Raw genomic sequence first — 21468 nt, forward strand, 5'->3', positions numbered from 1 at the left:
TGCAACTCATGGAAACAAGTCGTCAACTTTTGGTTACAATTTTGTACATCAGTATAATGATACAACTAATCTTTAAAATGGTGTAAAATTAGAAAAATAAAGGGGTCCATCCATCCATTTTCTTAATTGATTATCTGGCTTGTACTGTTGCAGGGGGGCTGGAGCCTATCCCAGCTATCCTAGGGCTAACACACAGAGAGAGAGACACTCTCTCACATTAACACCTATAACAAATGTCGATGCCAGTGAATCTAATAAGCATGTCCCTTGACTGTGATAGTTAACCATAATTCTAAATCCAACATGTTGGAAGTTAGAATAATTATTGTCATTGTTCCATTATTTCCAGTTTTTGGAAAACAATTTATCAAGCTCAGGTGGTAGAGCAGTTATTCTTGGGTAGGTACCCTTGGTTAAGATACTGAACTCTGAAGTGTACCTGATGCACTAATACGTAAGTGTCTTAATATGAGAAAGATGAGCGAATTGAAAAGAGGAAGAGTGAACTGAAATGAATCAGTAATTAAGTAGCAGCATGAAATAAATGTCAGATGAATCTGAAAAAGTATCAAATTAAACAGGAGAAGGAACATCTGCAGCAGAAATTACAATACCTGATTCCCAAAAGTTGATTCTCCTCTGGACGTCTTCAGTGGGAGAAACGCTTTGTCACTCATCCAGGTGACTTCTTCAGTCTCAGCTGACTGCAGGTTTCCCAAATCTTATAAACAGTACATTTGCACAATGACTGAAACCAGCACCACTGGTGAACAATGGGCTGTGGTCAGTTCCTTGATCATTAATTGTAAAACTGAGAAAGATCACAAATTGCCACAAACACTGATCAACAACCACTGATCAAAGACCATTGATCAATGGTCAGTGGCCAATGGCCTGTAGGTGTGAATAGACTCCTGGCCTGACGAGTTAGCTGTTCTGTGTTTTGCCATCCGCCAGAGGTTATTTGGTTTCTAGTGCAGCGTGGTTTGGGTTTTGTATACTCCTGATACATAAGAGATCACTACGGGTTTTTGCTTAGGCAGCAGTTGTCCTTCTCTTCTGGATTGCCTGGAGCTTTCTTTAGGTGCCTTCCCAGCTCTGACAAATATCCAGCTGGGATATCCACATTTACTCAGGGCCTTTTGATACGATGTCCTTCTTCTTCCCTGGCTGCTGTATCTGACTGTTAGCTATTAGCCAGATGGATGGCTGATGTGAAATGCACACTTCTTTACATTTTACAAGTAGTTACCCCTTACCTTTATTACTGTAGTCTTGCCTGTGTGAAAGCATATATGAAATAATGTATATTACAAACACACACACACACACACACACACACACACACACTGATTGATTTCTGTGTGTGTGTTTCTGTCTTTGCCTCTTGCTCTCTGCTGACTGTGATAAGTAGGTTAAGCTTCTCTGGGTTAATTACAGTGTTTCAGATGTAACTAATTTGCTGGCTGCAGGCACCACAATATGCTAAATACCCTGCAAACGTGTGGGGGTGGGGGGAAAGAGCATCATTCAGAATAGACATTTGAACATGTTTATTGCTATACAGATAAGACACTAAGCTTAAGCTGTAACCCATACATTATTTAATGTTTCGCATATGTTCATCTTCATCCAACTATTGTTTACTATTGTTGAGCTCACCATGCAGCATCAAAATTCAAAAGACAAATTGTTACAAATTGTTGTCCATTTTCAAACTCTGTCCTCAGAGCAGAGTGATCCGGGCGTTGGCATCTTTTATGCGGTGAAGCCATTGCAGCGGTGCGTGGTCTGATCAGAGGGCGAATGAGCGTCCCAGAAGGTAATAACGAAGAGAAGAAGAGAATCGACCGCCCACCAGGCACTCCTTCTTGACCGTACCATAACTCCTTTCCCCGTCTGTCAGTTTTCGGCTGATGTAGAGAACGGGCCGCTTAACCCCCCTTACCTGCTGGGTCAAAATGACCCCGCACCTTCTGTTTGAGGCATCAGTCTGCAGGATAAAAGGGAGGGAAAAGTTAGGGGTGTGGAGCAGCAGCTCTCTACAGAGAGCCTTTTTTATCTCCACAAATGTCACGTGGCATGGCTCTGTCCACTGGACCAGATCTGGAGCACCCTTTCGGGTGAGATCAGTCAAGGTGCTGGTCAGGTCCGCGAACCCAGGCACGAACCTGCGGTAGTAAGCTGCCAGGCCCAAGAACCGCCTCCGTTGCTTTTTGGTCTTTAGATGTGGGCAGGATGTGATGGCTGCTGGCTGCACCTGCCTGCCCCCAAGTGGTACCCCAGATACTGTACCTCCCTCCGTCCAACTGCACAGTACCTCAGGCTGGCCGTGAGCCCCACCTGCCTCAGGGACTCCAGGACCGCGTCCACCCACTGCACATGCTCCGCCCAGGTGCCACTATGGATGATAACACCATCCAGGTAGCCGACAGCATATGAGGTGTGCGGCCGCAGCACCCAGTCCATGAGGCGCTGGAAGGTGGCCGGGGCTCCAAAAAAGTTAAACGAGCTGGTACAAACCGTATGGAGTGGAGAAGACCTGAGTTCTCCTCACTTACTCAGAGTTTCTATGTGATTTCTCTTTTTGTCTGATTTAGAGCTCAACTCAGATAAAATAATTATTGTGGGTAAATTTAACATTGATGTGGATGCTGAAAATGACAACCTCATTACAGTATTTAATCTATTATTAGACTCAAAATGTAAAAGAACTCATCCACTACTTTAATCACACTCTGAATCTCCTGGTGACATATGGGTTGGCTGTAGCTTAGAAGGTAGAGCAGGTCATCTACTAATCAGAAGGTCTGTGATTTGATCCCTGGCAAGATACTAACTCCAAGCTGCTCACCGATGCGTCCATCGGCATATGAATTTGTGTGAATGTTAGATAGAAAGCACTTCAGTAGAAAAAGGATAGGAAAGTGTGTGGGGGAATGAGGTATAAAGTGCTTTGAGTGCTTATGTAAACTAGAAAAGCGCTATATAAGAACCAGTCCATTCACCATTTATATATGGCACAGAAACTGAACACTTAACTGTATTCTGTGAAAACCATCTTTTGTCTGATCATTTCCTGATAATATTTAAATTTACAATAATGGATTTCACAGCAGTGAGGAATACATTTCATTACTGTCTTTGTCAGAGTGCTGCACTGTAAGGATATGTCACGGTCATGGGTCGGTGACCCAGTGTTTTGGTTTTTATATTATTATTGATCTTTGTTTTCATCTGGGTTTTCACTGCTACTGTGATGGTTTCTGTTTTGTATTTCTAGTTCTTAGGTTTTGTTCCCTGTACTCCGTGTCCCCTCTGTGTAGTATCAAGTCTGTGGCCTTGAGCCGGTTGTATTTCCTGTTTTACTTTGAAGGTCTCAGGCCTTGTATTTTACTCCCTGCCTCGTCATGTTTGATTAGTGTCAGCCGTGCTCCCTGCCTGTCTGCCATTTCCTCGTTTGTGTATTTATAGCATGTACTTCCCTTTACTTCTTGTCAGATCGCTTGCGTTACTTGGGCGTTTCTCCTGTGTGTCATTTGAACCGTGTTTCGGGTTTCAGGTTAGTTTTCCAAGTTTAGGTTTTGCTTGCTCTTTTCTAGTTGTCCCTGCCGCTTATGTTCAACTTCTGTTCATCCATAATTCAAGGCTTGTTTCTGGTCAACGTCTACATCCATCTCCATTGTCTGTGTTTGGGTCCACTCCTCTTTCATCTCCACACTGTTCCATGACAGATTAATATTCCTCCACTGTTATCTACTTTAATGCCATGTCCCAACAGTGCAGAGCACCTTCTTGAACTCTACTGTCTGTCTCTGTGGAGATTGAGATCCCTCAGCTCAGTTCCAACCAGAACTAAAGTAAAAGGCTTAACATTCAGTCATATATAGAATACAAATCTAACAGCTGCTGGCAGGAAGGACCTTCGATATATGTTCATTCTTTGTGTGCTTTTGCTAATACTAAGTTTATTCTTAACTAAGTAACTTTATTTGTTCTTATTCAAGAAGATAAGTTTGTTCAATATGTTAACTGAGAAATGTCTGTTTTAATATCTAGATTTGATCTCTGTACACATGATCCAACCTTTCATATTCATGTCTTAGTCCATTCATGTCCGTCATTATACTCTTAAAGATGGAAAAGAGTGTTAAATGTTGTAATGGTTAAACACAGATTAATGTGTTTTTGTTGAATTAACCCTTTAAAGCCGGTCGGAGCGGACGCGCTCCATTTTGCGTAACTATTTTTAAATCCCGGTAGCACTGCAACCACGTAAGCTAGCGCAATAATTTTTTTTGCATATGAAACCGGAGGAGTTGTACTTACATCTTATGCCATCAGCTTGTCCTAGGTCACAGTTTCCTTCCACATATAGCTTTGCAAAAACTGCATAAAAAGCACTTGCAGCAACAAAAACATAATATTCCAGAAACAGGCTTTGCCGATCCGATCAGCTGTTCATAACACTTCCTACGTCCATCAGCGTGAACTATCGCATGTCCGCCATGACCTGCCCGAAACAGGAAGTGACGTCATTTTGCGGAAATGTAGTTTTTTACCATCAGGGTCTCATGAGCCTATACTGGTGTTTTTAAAAGTTATGTTTGACTTTATGACTTTCTGTGTCGTTTCTGGGATGCTGAGGACTCATATTGCACTGCTGGAAATAGTTTATTTTGATGCATATGCTGCTTTTTTGCAAATTTGCATTATAATATTTATTTTTGTTTTTCCTGCAGTATATGAAAATTGGTGTATTTCAAAAATAAAACTATGAAGACACTTAAAATAAATTTCCTGTGGTGGGAAACTAGTTAGTGCAACTTTTTTGTATTTACAGTTTTGAGGGATAAGCCTCTTAAATTTCTCTAACTAGAAATATATGTTAAAAAAAACAAAAACGATTTTAAATTTTTTTGTAGTTTATTGCATTTTTTTTTTGCAATTTATGTAATTACTATGCACTTAACGCATACATATTATTAAAATTTGGGCTATAATGGTTGTATTGATGTATAGCAACTTGAAATGCTCCCAAAAATGGCTCTACAGCATGTAAAAATATAATATAAGCTCTGGCGGACTTGGTTCTATGGTAGGTCTTAAAGGGTTAATTGTGCTCAATACTGATCTGAACTTAATCTGTTAAATAAGTGTTTAGGTTAATAAGTCACTGCTAGTGTGAGTCAAATAATGAATCTAAGGACAGGCCTAACTGAAAACCTGTGTAGAAACAGCCTTGAAAGATATAAGGGTGTTTGTGTGTGTGTGAGGAATGAGGTGACACACAGGACACTCTGATCTCTGAATGTCTGACTTTTAAAGTGTAAATAAAAATTGTAGACATTCACTTTTTAACCCTTTTTGAAACGCTAAAGGAAAAAACATCAGAGTACTGATCTTTAATAGTGCTAATAGCTCTTACTGGTTACTCCAGTCCTGTAAGTTTAACAGTCCTTTGGGTGCTACTGCCAAGACCTCTAAAACCAACCCAGAAATTCCTGTGCTGCACTTTAGGGTTGAGCTGCTGCTAACGAGCATGGCTGATAAGACCAATCCTGCAAGGCTACTCAGGACATCCAGTTTCTTATGTGATCATTTTTTTGGACACCACTCAGACAGCCAGCAATTTAAGAATGTGGAATTTGGATGTGGAATTACCATCCCCACCCTAAATGACCATAGCCCCTCCACCCTTATTTATTTATTATATTATATAACTGACGTTGTATACAGCCCCACAATGTTTCTGTTTCAATGTTTCTTACGTGTACACCATATATACAGTTTCACTCACATATATATTGCTTTTTATTTTATTTTTTTTTTCCCTCGTTGTATATTGTTTCCTCTTCTTACTTTTGCACCTTTGTGGTCCAGCTACCTAATTTCACTGTGCAAGAAACTGCACAGCGAAAAAGTCTTAAGGAGAAGGTGCAACTAAACATGTCACTCCTGGTCCAATTTGGGTTTTGGCAAAGATACACACTGCTTTAATATTGATTTTAGTGATCTCAGATTGATGTAACCAGGTGTCGTTATTGCCGACGTGATTACAATTATACGAAATTTATGTTTACCCTTAGCCAGCAGTTTCAGTGTTGTCGATTAGAGATGAGGACTGTGGTGGTGTACTAAGCTACTGAAATCCTTAAAGATCAAGTGATTGAATACTATGAATTTTATTTAAGGTTAAGACTACACTATGACATGAGATATTAACTGTAAGTTTTCAATACACAGATAAGCTACTGTGTGTTGTAACAGGAACAAGAAGTGATACTCTACTGCAAAGAGCCAACACCAAGTGAGAGCGCCACGTAAAGATTCAAACTTCTTCCATGCACACTGAAGGACGTGTCCTGGTTGAAAATGACTCAAGAGTCCTCACAGTATTACTGCCTACATAGCAAAATTGGTACAGCCCACACAATGTGGTTTGGTGGCCCAGATCTGGTTTGTCAGAGGTGGCCCGCACATGGGCCAGCACAAGGCCAGACACACTGCTGGCCCAGAACAGTTTCAGCTCTGGCCCCAGATGTCAGCCTAATGTGTACCTTAATCAAGCCATGTAATAACAACATGTGCCGGAACATAATAGCGCAAAAGTAACATGACGAAACTCTGTTCAGACAGTGAATGGACTGATTCGTACATACTGCTTCTTTACTCTCCTGGATTACTCAAAGTGCTCTGGAGGAGCCAGGGGTTGAACCACTAACCTTCCGACCAGTAATTGACCTGCTTTACCTCCTGAGCTACAGCCACCTGGTGGTAAGCATGAGTAAACCCTCACTAGGTTTTGGATAAAGTGTACACTCACAAACCTGTCAAACCTGCATTTGAAACAGTAGCTACCATAGCAGTATAGTATTGCAACATGGCATTTGGGTCTTCTAACTAAAATAGGAAAATAGGAACATAAATAGCGCCATCATTGCCAGACCTGGCCCGTGTCTGCCATGACATCAGTCAGTCAGAAGTGCCAGCTTGATGCCGGATCCGGGCCAGACCTGTTCTCTATGAGCCTGGGCCACATAAACCAAACCACAATCAAGCCAGATGTGGCATGCCATCACATAGACAGTGCCATCTATGCCAGGCCTGGCCCATATCTGGATGACATACCACTTACCACGCCAGAAGCCAGCCAGCAGTGCCGGCTTGACACCAGATCCGGGCCAGACCTGTCTGCTATGTGTGAATAATCCAAGTAGAGCCCTTCTGACTATCCAGGGAACTAGACGGAGAAACAGAGGTGACCGAGCTTTTGTGATCGCTGCAGCCAAACTCTGGAACAGTCTGCCCCTTCACGTTAGGTCGTCGCCAACACTCGACATTTTTAAAACCCGGTTAAAATCACATTTTTACTCTCTAGCTTTCAATTATGATGAGTCTTTTATAGTAATTACTATATATGTTTACTATTTTATCTCTATTATGTACAGCACTTTGGCTCAACCTGTGTTGTTTTTAAATGTGCAAATACATTTGATTTGATTTGATTGTGTGTAGGTCCCAGGATCAAACCTCTGGCTGGTGGGACAGAGCAGAGCATTGCAGTCTTTGTGGGAGACCAAAATATGGAATGGAGAAGTCCATCCTGTAACTGTTTCAACCATTGCCTCTTCACTCTTCCCTGTAGATGAGTCAGACTCCAGCTGGTCTTTTTCTGTCTCTGAGGCCTCCTCCATGTCAGCCTTATAGTCCTCAGCATGAGGCGCCATCTTCATACTCGAGTGCAAAATTATTTCCAGAGCGCCCTGTGTGCTGTAAAGTCGTGCCACCTAAAAAGTGACTGCTTCAACACTACTGCTCATACCTCTAACCATTTATAATACAGTGCAGCATTCTAAGAGAGCACACTTAGAGATGGACATCACAAACTCACACATTATCCAACACCAATAGCGGCACACACTTATCATTTCAGCAGCAAGGCACCCTTGGAGAAAACAGAAAAAAAGTGTGACATTTTGCTGCAAAATGTAGAGCTACGGGGCACTTAACCACACCTAAAAAGTAAAAGTACAGCGAAGGGTTAAAGTGAGATTCAGCAGGTCAGAAAACCCCAAGATGTGTGCAGGGAAAAGAATCACAACTCACAGACATTTCTAACGTGAGCTTCGACAGGTTTTCTTAGTGTACAGGCTGTGATCAGCTGACCTGCTGGTCTTTGTGGATTTATGCAACTGAATTCAACAAGAACAGTCAGCAGATTCACAAGTGTGTAACTTGTGCAGTAGTCAGCAGTCCTACATATTTGTTTAATATGTGCGTTGAAGGACATGTCCTGGTCAAAAATGACTCCAAGGTTCCTCACAGTGTTACTGGAGGCCAAGGTAATGCCATCCAGAGGAAGAATCTGCTTAGATACCATATTTCTAAGATTTTCAGGGCCGAGTACAATAACCTCAGTTTGATCTGAATTAAGAAGCAGAAAGTTAGCGGCCATCCAGGTCTTTGTCTTTAAGACATTCCTGCAGTTTAACTAATTGGGGTGTGTTATCTGGCTTCATGGACAGATAGAGCTGGGTGTCATCTGCATAGCAGTGTAAATGTATGATATGTCTTCTAATGATGCTGCCTAAGGGAAACAGAACTATCCATTTATTTTACTTTTCAAAGGTTTTTGTATCTTAATGACCTTGTAGTACCATATCACCCTATTAGAGCACTTCGCTCTCGCTCTGCAGGCCTACTTGTTGTTCCTAGAGTATTTAAAAGTAGAATGGGAGGCAGAGCCTTCAGTTTTCAGGCCCCTCTTCTGTGGAACCAGCTTCCAGTTTGGATTCAGGAGACAGACACTATCTCTACTTTCAAGATTAGGCGTCAAACTTTCTGTCAGGTTTATATTATTGGATTGTCATTTATGCTTAGAGATATTTACTCATATGTGCTTAGAGTTTTATAATCAATTGCATATTGATAGAGGTTTGATCCTTAGCAGTCTGTAAAGACTCTGTGTGCCTTCCAGATCACTCTGGCATACACACTCACATCCTGGGGTCACGAGAAGAGGTCGTACCTTCTTTTATTGTTTTATGGTATAGCAAACACAAGTATATCTGTTTTAGTCTAAGTGCCTTTTGTTTAGATGAACTGCTGGACTTCCAGACCAGCAGATTTTGGGAAGTCATTTGTGGGGTCACATCTTCACCCCCCCCCACACACACACAGACGGTACCCTTTGTTCACGTGTACGCCTATGTAAGATATCATATGTTAATGAACCTATGCATATTCATGTAACCACAATAAAAGGAGTGCTACAGGGAACCTGGCTGAGAGTCTGACGGAGGTCAAGTGGGCGAAACGACATCTGGCTCCAGTCGGGTCTCCCTCATGCACGAGTAACACAAAGAACTTTGGTGACTTGTGTCTTGCTTTTGCTGTGTAGTAAAATTGTCTCGTTCCAGTGATGGGTCTGTGTTAGACGGACCCATCACTTTGCTTTTTGCTAAAGCATATAGTTAGGACTGGATGTGTGATTGTTAGGGATTTCTCTGTCTTTGTATTATTGTAGAGTCTTTACCTTACAATATAAGGTGCGCCGAGGAAACTATTGTGATTTGATACTATTTAAATAAAATTGAACTGAATTATATTGAATTTAATTAAATTGAGTTGGTCCTCTGAAGTAAAAACCATGTCTCTTTTCTCATACACGCTAACCAGGACTTACCAGCTCCCCCAGACCCATCCATGGCCCAGGCTTTCCCATCAGCCCCATTTGCTCCTACACCCCAGAGCATTCCAGCTGACTTTACAGCTCCACATCAACACTCTCGCCCACACCAGAACCCAGCAGCACCACAGGACTACACTGGGGTCCAGGGTTCCATCAGTGACTGTCCACTCAATATGTACCAGTCCTCCCAGAACCACAATGAGCAAAGTGGATCAGACTCTGTCAGTCAGACAGTAACTGGCACAGCCACAGTAAGTCTTCAAAGAAGGTGTTTACATATTTTGTTCATGTGACCAAGTGGTCGGCGGGGTTATAAAAGAAATATTAAAATGACAACGGCACCTGGGGGGAATTTTGCCCCCAGGAATTATTAAATTGTTTAGAAATGAAATGTAATTAAAAAATTTGCACAGGTTCAGGGATGCACACTGAGGCCGGCACAAATATTAACACAATTTTATTCATTAGTAAAAAATAAAACAACAATGACAGCGCACTGAATGCAGTGTCATCTAAAACTGTGTCCCAAATTACAGTAAAAATAAACATACAACTGGGACTTACCAGCAGCGGTGGACCAAAAGAAAACCCCCCCTATAGTCAATTTACCTGGTGCTGTACAACAAAGGAAGTGTGGAAAATGACCCGCCACCTGAAGCCCCACGGCCACTGGTAGATCCTCAGTTCGCTGAAATAAAAGCACAAGACATACACATTAAAGGGATAAAGACATGGGACATCAAATAACAGGTTCTCCATATACTTAAAAAACAGAATTAAAAGAAAAACTGAAATCTTTAATAAAACACACCCACATACACACCACAGAGCACAGATTGGAAATACTTGCACTCTGCGAGCCAGCCCACAGCTGGTGCTGGTTCCGATTGTCCCCACTCAGTCTCGTGCAGCTCTCCACAACTGGGAGAAAAAGGGGAGGCAGTACCAGTTTTGTAGCACCAGCCCGATATGCAGCTGAGGATCGCCCTAGCCAGCCACGAAAGCTGGAGTGAAACAATAGTCCAGAAGGGGCTTAGAGTGAGACCCAAAGCCCCCAGGGGCGAGGCGAGGCAAAGCAGCAGGAACAAAACTGGACAGCCAGCAGAACGGAACACAAGACAAGACAAGACAGCAGCTAGGCAGGCGTCTCGACTCTTCGCTTAAAATCAGGCGGTTGGTCCCTGAGAGGGTGCGGCAGCAATCAAACCCTACAAACAAAAGGGCAAAGATAACTTTAATCTTCTCTAATTTACAAATACTAGCAGCTATAATATAAGCGGCTTACCCCAAGACTGGAGGCGCTATACTGCACGGTGGACGCAACTCAAACGCGTCTCTCCACCACGGCTGGAGTAAAGAAAAGAGAAACAGCCGCACTGTAGCGGGCCGCAGAAGTATTACTACTAGTTACCTACTTCTGAGAGAAATCAGAGGTCATTAGGAAGCCTACCTGTAGCAGTCACACGATCCGATCCTCTCGGTAAATTAAACAATAGGCCAGCATTTACTGCTGTGTTGCGCCAGGAGCTCGGGAAGAATGAACCAACAAAAAAAAACAGCTTCCCTTTATACAGACAGACACCACCCTGTAATCAATACGCAGGTGGGTTCCTAATTAGCCCAATCACATGATACAAGGAGCGAGTGCAACGGGAAGAGAGAGAGAGAAGGTGAAGCGAGCAAGCAAAGAACCAGAGAGAGAGAGAGACGCACGCACGTGCTGGGCAAGTTACTTTGGAAAAGTAATTAATTATAGTTACTAGTTACTTCTTCAAAAAAGTAACTGAGTTAGTAAGTGAGTTACAAGATTCTAAAAGTAATTCATTACTTGAAAAGTAATTATTGCGTTACTTAAAAAAAAATGTTTAACCCTCTGGGGTCCAGAGTATAATTGGCTATTTTTAACTACTTTTGATTTTCCCTCCACATTTCACCTTTAAAAACCATTTTCCTTGCCTTGTTTGGTCTCATTCTTTTCAGCACAACCCAACGTATCTGAATTTACAGTTATGTTTACATTGTGACATACTGTATTAACACAATTGATCTAAAATCAAACAAAAAACATAAAATCAGAGTAGAAAAAGTTATATTTTTTAATGTAACAACCACAAACATGTTTTTTTTTTTTTTTTTATTCTTTATTTCTAAAATATTACTTCACGAAGGTGATTACAGGCATTAATCAACACAATTTACAAGGGAAAAACAAAACAAAACGAAAGAGAAAAAAAAAGAGTAAAAAAAAACAGAAAACAAAAAAAAAAAAACAGTCGGGAGTGACCAGTTAGCTAGGTTGGTGGTTTCAAGCTTTGAAAAGAAGATTCGGTTTATGGGTATTGGCATATAGGACCCACTTATCCCAACACAAATTAGACCAGTTCTGCGGTATACAACCAAAAAAGATTGTCTTCATGTCCAAAGAGAATGTACAGTCAAAAATGCCTTGTAATGGACCATGAATGTCTTTCCAGTAAGTCCGTAGCACAGGACAGTCCCACATAATATGGGTGTGATGTGCTCGTTGGTGTCCACAGTTTCTCCAACACACAGGAGGATTCCCATCATAATGAGCCTTTTGACACGGAGTAATAAAGAACCTTATCAAAGACTTCCATCCGAATTCCCTCCAGCTGTTGGAGGAAGTACTCCTCCATTGCCATTCCCACATCTGAGTCCATTCATCCTTTGAAATACACATCCCTCCCTCCTTTTCCCATAACATCTTCACATAATCAGTTGAGTGGGGAAGCTTATTTATATGAAAATTATACCAAAAGGAAATGAGTCTTGTATCGACATCCCCACTGTACGCCTGTCTAAACAAAGTTACCAGTTCCGCATTAGTGTTTGACATCACACCGATTGTTGTCTTTATATAATGTCTTATTTGCAGGTATCGATAAAAATCCTGTTTTTCTAGATTGTATTTCTGTTTCAGTGTGTCAAAACTAATAAAGTTCCCATCCTTTATCAAACTATCGAATGTAGATAACCCTTTAGCAGACCAACTTTTAAAACGTGAGTCCAGTTTATTCGGGACAAAGTCAGAGTCATATGCATACCATTTAAATAAAGCCAAATCCTGTTCCAGTTTAAATTCTTTCACGACTTTTCTCCATATATTAAGTGTGCACGACACCCAGGGGTCACAAACATGTTTAATGAATCATATTTCATAACTTTAAATGCAAATATAAGTTGTTAATTTTAAAATCATATGCACAAGTTTTGCAAACAACAAAGTTATTTGCAGCCATTTACCTTTTACCCCCTTTTTTAATAACCACAACTATTTACATAATAATCAGCTGTTCTGCATTCAATACGATGCCACACAAATTATTTGTGCCACTCCAAAAAATCATTTCTGTCCACTATAAAGGAGAACATCACAGCCTGACACCTGCAGGCCTGACAGCAGCAGGTGTATCACTCCTGTTTCTACCTGGAGACAGCAGTCACCTCATTGTTCTGACACACAACACAACACTACACCCTAACTACACAAGACAACACATTAACTACACACTCCAAACACGCTAAACGTCACAAATCTCTCACATCTCAAAACTCGCTCTCTCTCTCTCTCTCGTGGTCACTTCCTCCTCTTCCTAAACATCCAAATGTCATGTTGCCATATCATTTTTGATTGGTGGACATGGTGCATTTTTCCACCAACACGAAAAGGGAGGGTTTTGTTTTTTTTTAAATTTTTTGCTCATAAGCAGAGAGTGCTCGCTGCGCTGTCCTTAGACAGTAAACGTGACGAAACTATTCAGGAAAAAACGCCGTGTATATCTTGTTTATCATGACTCTGGTTTTACGTGGCCTATCAACACAATTTAAAAACTGGCATATATCACCTTGTTGCTTTATCATCTTAAAGTGGTCATGTAATTGGCTTACCACGACTACTTTATTCTTCCTCAGTCAAACAGCAGCACTCATTTTGGCCCCTAGCTCCAGGTGTTGTGCCAAAAAGTGATCGTCTGCCAGAAAATGATTGCCGCCTGCGGGAGCGCGCAGCTGCTTAAAGCCATAGCGCCCAGATTACTTACGTAGACAGCTACCGTGCAACTGATATATGATGCGGTAAGCTGAACATTAATTAGATTACTCGTTACGAGTAATGCCATTGCTTGTAATGCCGTTATTCCCATCACTGGAAATTACTTTGCAACCCTTTTCGTTTTGTAAAACTGTAGCAGCACGTGTAAAGCAGACACTTGCGCGTGCACAAGTGCTTCTTTGTGTGCCCGGCTGCCAAGTTCTAAGCATGCAAAATTTAATTGTGTCCGTGAATGAAATAATTTGCTCGGATTATTTTTTTGTTAAGACTTAAATATAATCCCATAGCTGCACCTCATTGGGTGGGACCTAGGTGTGTGGTGTTGAAGTACGCCGACTTCATGGATTCTTTTTAAATGTAGCGATCAGGCAGAGACTCTTACTTCCAAAATCAGACGTCTTTTTATTTGCGCCTTACAATAAAATACAGATGCATTCGGAGACCTAGCTAACTAGCCTACTTCTGCTATGTCTGGCGAGGTCTGGCTCACAACACAATCTTATGGGTTCGGTGTCCCGCCCATTGTACCGCCCCCTTCAACTGTCCTGCCTTCGGTCTTCCCCACCTCAGCACTACAAACAAAATCCCAAGTTTAAACATAGCTCTCTAATCTTCTCTACCTAGAGTGATAATATAAAAAGATGAGGCCATAGTCACATTTCCCACAAGCACCCCTTCTCACAGTGGTGATAACTGGAAAGCTGTCTGGCCAGAGACTGAATGTCAGGACAGAACATCAACTGTGTTAATTATAATAAAAAGATTTGTATGAGCACGTTGAGTGATGCTAGTAGTGACTAGGGTAACACATGTCAAAACAGTTTGAATTAAGCCAATTGATTGAGAAAAACTGAAAATCCGTGCTCTCAGGCAAGGGGAATGTTTTGGCCTAGTATGAGCTACTGCCAACCAGTTCAGCATCATGGACTTACACAGTGCTTTTCTACTCTGAGCACTCAAAGTGTTTTACGCAGCTTGCCTCATTCATCCATTAACACAAGCACTTTTTCTATGTAAGTGCTTCCTGTCTACTGATCTCTGATGGATGCATCGGAGAGCAACTTGTGGTTAGTATCTTGCCCAACGATATTTAGCATGCAAAAGCGAGGAGCCAAGGATCAAACCACCAACCTTCTGATTAGCAGATGACCTGCTCTACCTCCTGAGCTACAGCCAAGCCATATATTTATAGTGGCTATTAAAATAAATATGACATCTAGCATTATCTCTAGAATTGTATTATATGGTTAAGCTGTTCTGTCCATTCTGGTCATTCCCAACGAAAATGCGCAACATCTTCTTTGCTTCCTGTCTTTTAGCCTGTCTTCAAATCATACATCATGCAAGGTCTCAAATCATCTTGTAAACCTTTGCTTTCACTCTTGCTCTATCCTTTAGTCACACATCACCCCTGACATTTGTCTCCACCCACTCCACCCTGCCTGTCATGATCCTGGGCCATGTTGGCCCAGTATTCTTAGTTTTCGTGTGTTTTGTTCTTTATTTATGCCGTGGTTTCTAGGTTGTTCTGTTAAGTTGTTCCTTGATTTCCCCTCGTGACTTTTACCCCCTGTGTGCCCCTCTGTGTATCTGTGAGCCCTCGTCTCCCCTCCTTGTGTTTCATTCAATGTTTTCCCCAGCCAGTTATGTCTGTGCTCTCTCTCTCCTCCTGTCTGAACCTCTGTGTACTTCCTGTTTTACTTTGACAGTCTCTCGTCAGTATGCGTCATGTTGTGTTCACTCCTGCCGTGTCTCGTTACGATTATCTGTGTCAGCTGTGCTCCCCGTGTGCTCCCACTTCCCTCGTTAACCCTCTGTGTATTTATGTCCGCGTCTCCCTCAGTTCTGTGTCGCGTTCTCCCTCATTCATGGCCGTGTGTTTCTCCGTATAATATGTTATAGTTTCCAGTTTAGTTTGTATGGTTTTTCTCTCCAGCAATAAAGCTGTGTTTTGAGTTCATTCCTGCCTCCGTGAGCTTGCGTTTGGGTCCTCATCTACCTCCACACAGCCAGTTCATGACACTGCCTGAACTCTTTTCTTTACCTCTCTTGTGCACTGTTCTTGGCTTTGGATGGTTGGTATATCTGTTCTCCTTGCATGTTGACCCTCAGACCTGTCTCCCTCTCATTCCCTCACACACATCTATCATGTCTTCTTTCTAGTGACTTTCACCCTTCTTTTTTCCAGTGCATACCTCCACCTCCCCATAATACCATATCACCCCAACAGAGCACTTTGCTATCAAACTGCTGGCTTACGTGTAGTTCCTAAGATAATTAAAAGATTGGATTCGGGATGCAGACACCCTCTGTATACTTTTAAGATTAGATTTAAAACTTTTATTTTTAAAGCATATATTTAGGGCTAGACCAGATGACCCTAAATCCCCCCTTAATTTTATTGCAAAAGGCCTGGGCTGCTGGGGGCTTCCCATGATGCACTTTGTCACTCACCGTTTTTCCCCACCCACTATGTGTTTATACACCACCTTGCATTTAATCATTACTTATTATTAACCTCTGGTTCGCTTTCACATTGTGTCTTTTAGCTTACCTTCCTTGTCAAGGCACATGTTACGTTACAAAATGTTAGAGAAAACATGCACACATTCTTGTTTTTTAAATGATTGCATTGCTAGCAACAGCATTTCTTACAGGATGACAGTTATTCCATGCAGAGGACAGGAAGGCTCACTGAGTGATTTGATTAGGGTAAAAGTGAGAAACACAGACGATACAGATCGTTGTGCCAAAGTGAAAGAGACTTTTGAAACAGCAAAACTGGTCATTGTTCTCATACTATTTGTATATGCATCAAAAACAGCAAACAAGGGCATGAATTGTGTTTAACTCCCTCTTCATGAAAAAAGGTTAGTTTTTAGTGTTGATACTGTAAATTATATATTTTTTTATAGTTGCTCAGTAGTGTCCTTTTATTTATATTTTTCAGCAAACAGAAGATTTTGCTCAAACAGACAGTTGTCCATCCACAGAGTTGGTACCTGAAAGCACACACAAGGCCCAACCAAAGAGACTTCATGTCTCCAACATCCCCTTCAGGTTCAGACACCCAGACCTCAGGCAAATGTTTGGGGTAAGTATGGTGTGATGTAATTATACTCGAAAATTTGAGCTGCCCAAAGTATTTTCAACATTTTTTAAACTCCCAAATGTTGATTCCGTTCATCTGGACGTAGCGTTTTCAGTGGAAGAAACGTTTCGTCACTCATCCAAGTGATTTCTTCAGTCTCAGCTGACTGCAGGTTTCCCCAATCTTAGCCCATGTCCACACTAACACATTTTTGTTTGAAAACACTCTTTTTCAATCTTTCTCAATCTTTTTCTCTCCGTTTTGGCTTTCTGTCCACACTGAGACAACGTTTTTGGTCAAGGAAAATGCAGTGTTTTGAAAACACTCTCCAAAGTGGATACATTTGAAAACGCTGTTTTTGTGTCGCAGTGCGAAAACCCTACGTCTAGATGAACAGAATCAACTTTTGGGGATCTACTTACCTGGATGATTGAGCATGCATCAAGACATTTTTTAAAACCATTATCTTTTTGTGAGTAACAAAAAAACCCATAATCAACCCAGTAATTGGCCAGTTACTGCATTACCACTAAACATCTGCCAGTCAAGCTGAAAAATTTCATAACTGGGTGGATGTTAAGAGGTAATATGTTTGCAAAACAGGAAAGTCAAAAAAGCTATAAATTTTTTATTTCATAATTTAATTAAAAAAAGGTTAAACACACACACTCAGAATTTCTTTTATATTTTTTCACAGCAATTTGGCAAAATTTTAGACGTGGAAATCATCTTCAACGAACGCGGTTCTAAGGTACATACATTTTTGTTCATCTTTAGGTAATAAGCATAAATAATCTCTGCTTCAAAATAATCCTCTTAGCTTTTTCAGCTTGGAAGAACCTGGATATAAATGGATTGTACTTCCCCAACAAAACTGAATGTGAGAATGTAAATGATAGTAATAGCCATGTCTGGCAAAGTTAGTTTGACATCAAATTAAATCCTTGTGAAAATGTCAAATTAGTGTGAAATCACAGTGAGTGGGAGCCAGTGTGTCCTTTACATGAACAAAATGTGAATTTTCAGATTTACTGCTGAGTGCTACATATAAGAAAAGACCTTACTTGATTGCCCCACTTTTCTAAAGTCTTGTGGAAGAGCTCTCTAGGGATAAAACAGATTCTGCTGATTCTAATTTTATGTACATTTAATAAGACAAAAAACACAAAACGAAACATCGAAAGAATTGCTACTGATTCAATGCAATCGACTGACTATCATGTGCATCTGAATGTTTTTTCATTATTTAAATCACAACTTTATATTCTATAGTCCATTAGGCACAAAGTGAATTATTTTAAGCCCTTTTAATTTTTAATTTTAATACTTATGGTGTAAGCTTGTAAACATCACAAATCCAGTACATGCAATTATTAGCATATTTGTTAAGACCAATAAAAAACAACGTATTTCCAACAGAGAAATATGTAACTGAAATATGTTCACTTATACACTCAGTACTTGGTCTCTGCAACTTTATGAGGAATTACCTTATGAAGATCATCAGTGGCACTGCTAAAGTGTTGTTGAAAATCAAGCCTCAGTAGTTGCCTTCAGTTCTTCTTATTTGTCGATTGGATGTCTCTTATCTTGCTCTTGACAATATCCCTGTAGATTCTCAAGCACAGTAACAACATGGTCAGGAAACCATTTGGTAGTGAAAACTCAAGTCCTGCTGGAAAAGGAAATTGATATCTTCATTAAAGTTGTCAGCAGATGGAAGTAAGACAGGCTCTAAAATACCCAAACAAACAAGCACAGTAAAATATCTGCAGTCAGTTATATACCACCTTATTGAGGGGCAATATGATATTGAAAGTTATATATATCCCATTATATAAATGTTTTCCCTCTGTTTCTTAACCTTGGAGTCACAATAGATCAATACTGGTATATCAAAATATCCTCCTTAGAACAACGTCCTTTATTTGCACTGGGTCAGATTATTAGGCCTATATACTTCCTTTTAAAGAGGAAGATCAGTGAGATTTAATATATTCTATGCCATTCTCTGTCTTTTGTGTTTTGTGTCTTTTTTCTGGTATTGTATTACTTTTGTGTATGACTATTGCAATGCAAAAATAAATAAATTTTCCCTCCAGCATTTTGATATGACTTACTCAGCTATTCATTATAAACCAAACCTACATCAATTGAAGCATTGTAGATGACACAATATTCTTCCTCTAATAAACCCATTTCCAAAATACTGGGACACTGAGGCTACGTCCACACGTACACGGGTATTTTTGAAAACGGAGATTTTCCGTTTTCGTTTTAAAAAATAATCCCGTCCACACGTAAACGCAGAAATGAAGGAAAACGCTGCAAGGAACATGCCAAAGCAACAGGTGGCGATATATTCCTAACCGTGCAGAAATGTTGGCCAATCAGAAGTCAAGAAGCTCGGTGGGAAAAAGTAAACAAAGCTGGGGCATAGAAGCAGAACCGAGTCATATGTGTGGAGGGACAGTAACTGTGTGTGTATATGTAAGCATTTAAACACTGCAGAGAGTACAATTGACAGTAACAGTATTGTAGAAATGCATTTCACCGAAACAATAACGCGGCACACAGTGTGACGTCAAAAAATGCGCAGACCTTTGACGCTGCGTTTTCTGCGTTTTCTCCGTTTTTCTCGTCCACACGTAAATGCAAAAACGGAGTTTTCAAAAATATCCAGCCTGTTTTTAAAAATCTCAGTTTTCAGTGACCAAAAACGCCGTTTACGTGTGGACGAAAGGTGCAAACGCATAGAAAAATCTGCGTTTTCAAAAATACCCGGGTATGTGTGGACGTAGCCTGATTAAAATGTAAATAAAAACAGAATGCAATGTTTTTCAAATTTCATTGAATCATGTTTTATTTACAATAGAACATAGAAAACATGGAAATATTTCAAACTAAGAAAAGTCACGCACATCTCAAAAAAGAGAATCTAGACAAATATCTCATTGTTTCCTGGCTGCCTGTGATCTTTGAGTCCTCAGGCAGCACTGCAGGCAGCACTGCATGATTATGTCATGGAAATCACTGCATGGGCTCAGGAACACTTCCAGAAATCATTGTGTGTAAACACAATTTATTGTGCAAGTAAAAACTGTCATGCAAAGAAGAAGCCAATAAGTGAGCGTGATCCAGAAAGGCTGCTGTCATCTCTGCACAGTTTAAAACTGAGGCAAAGTGTGTAAGTGTTTGGTGGGCAGACAAATCTAAATGAAGAGAGGATGCTGCACAGTGGTCAGACTTTGAGATATGTTGATGCCATTGAATTCAAATTAAAAGTCAGACAATACTTTTATTTAAAATGTTACATTTTCTCAGTTTAAACATTTGACATGTTTGCTGTGTTCTGTTATGAATAAATATTACACAACGTCATTTTTGGAATTTGGTTTGTAGAAATAGGATATTGCATCATTGACAGTGCTCCTATTGACTGAAGCTATTCTTTATTATGTTATATTTACCAAATAATATGCATGTTGTTCTTGTTTCTTTCCGTTCTGCACACAGGGTTTTGGTTTTGTAACATTCGAGCATTGCGTGGATGCAGACAGGGCAAAAGAGAAATTACACGGCACCGTGGTAGAAGGTCGTAAAATAGAGGTGCATCTTCTCAAGTATTTCTTTCTTCTGGATTTCTTCCTTCTCACTGTCACCCTTTTTGTGTTTGTCTCGATATACCTGTTGGTTGATTTATCTGGGTGTGTTTGTGTCTAAGCATTCAGCAATCTATCCCACTTACCTCTCTGCCATATTTCTAAAGATACAAAATAGTTAGGTCATCCAAGCCTTATCATTCCCTTTTATTTAACCAAATAAATGTTAAAATACAATTCTAGTAATATATATAAATATCAAAAGAAAGTCTGCTTTTGTATACGTTTATTGAAAAAAGGAAATTTATTTGCTTGTCCTTGGATAGATGAAGTAGTTGTCAGAAGCTTAGTCCTGGATTTCACTCTGCAAACGTCATGTGTAATTCACATTGCAAATATTAATCACTGTTAAATTAAGAGGGGATGGCAATAAAAACTCGCAAGCAAAACGCGAGTACGGACTCGCGTACATGAGTATTTAGAAATGGCCTAACAGTCTGCAGTCTATGAACTAACCTCAGCTAACGCCAGCTAACAATGTTAGCTCGGTGGTGAGTAGCCTTCAGTAGTAGTAAATCACACAGCAATAGCACATTCATCTAGTTTTAAAAGGCATGAGAATATATCAAATAATCCAAAGTATTCAGAATACATTGAGTAACTTAACGGAATATGTTACAAACTACATTTTGGGCCATGTATTCTGTAATCTGTAGTGGAATACATTTTAAAAGTAACCTTCCCAACACTGTTTATGGATCAGCTAATACACTAGCAATTGGATTAGGTTTGGGATTAACGATGGGATTAGCTCCAGGATATAGCTAACAGTTAAATCCAAGAGCCAGATATTAGCTCATAGTTAAATATCTGATTAGCTATCCCATTTCACATTTCTGCGACTCTGCAAATGCAAATGAGCCATGCTGTAAGATTTAAGAACCTATCTGATCGGATACAGAGATACAGGCTGGGAACCTGGATTTTCCTTCACCACTGTTTGTGCCAA

General features: G+C 40.4%; 1 protein-coding gene across 26 annotated transcripts in view; it reads left to right on the top strand.

Moving 5' to 3' along the window:
• Positions 1-21468, top strand: part of rbfox1 (RNA binding fox-1 homolog 1) — a 147579-nt gene that overhangs the window by 20507 nt on the left and 105604 nt on the right. For 21 of the 26 annotated variants that reach the window (XM_084927103.1, XM_084927106.1, XM_084927108.1 and 18 more), the window contains exons 2-5: positions 9682-9945; positions 16717-16860; positions 17555-17608; positions 20374-20466. The exons of 1 other annotated variant lie outside the window; for it this stretch is intronic. In XM_084927103.1, coding sequence (XP_084783229.1) covers positions 9682-9945; positions 16717-16860; positions 17555-17608; positions 20374-20466 — 555 coding nt within the window. The remainder of the gene's footprint in view (positions 1-9681; positions 9946-16716; positions 16861-17554; positions 17609-20373; positions 20467-21468) is intronic. 4 more of the 26 variants (XM_084927109.1, XM_084927104.1, XM_084927105.1 and 1 more) reach the window with 4 other exon arrangements.

This window comes from Perissodus microlepis, chromosome 4 (assembly GCF_051167445.1).
Source record: "Perissodus microlepis isolate ML-2025 ecotype Zambia chromosome 4, ASM5116744v1, whole genome shotgun sequence".
Lineage (NCBI taxonomy): Eukaryota > Metazoa > Chordata > Actinopteri > Cichliformes > Cichlidae > Perissodus > Perissodus microlepis.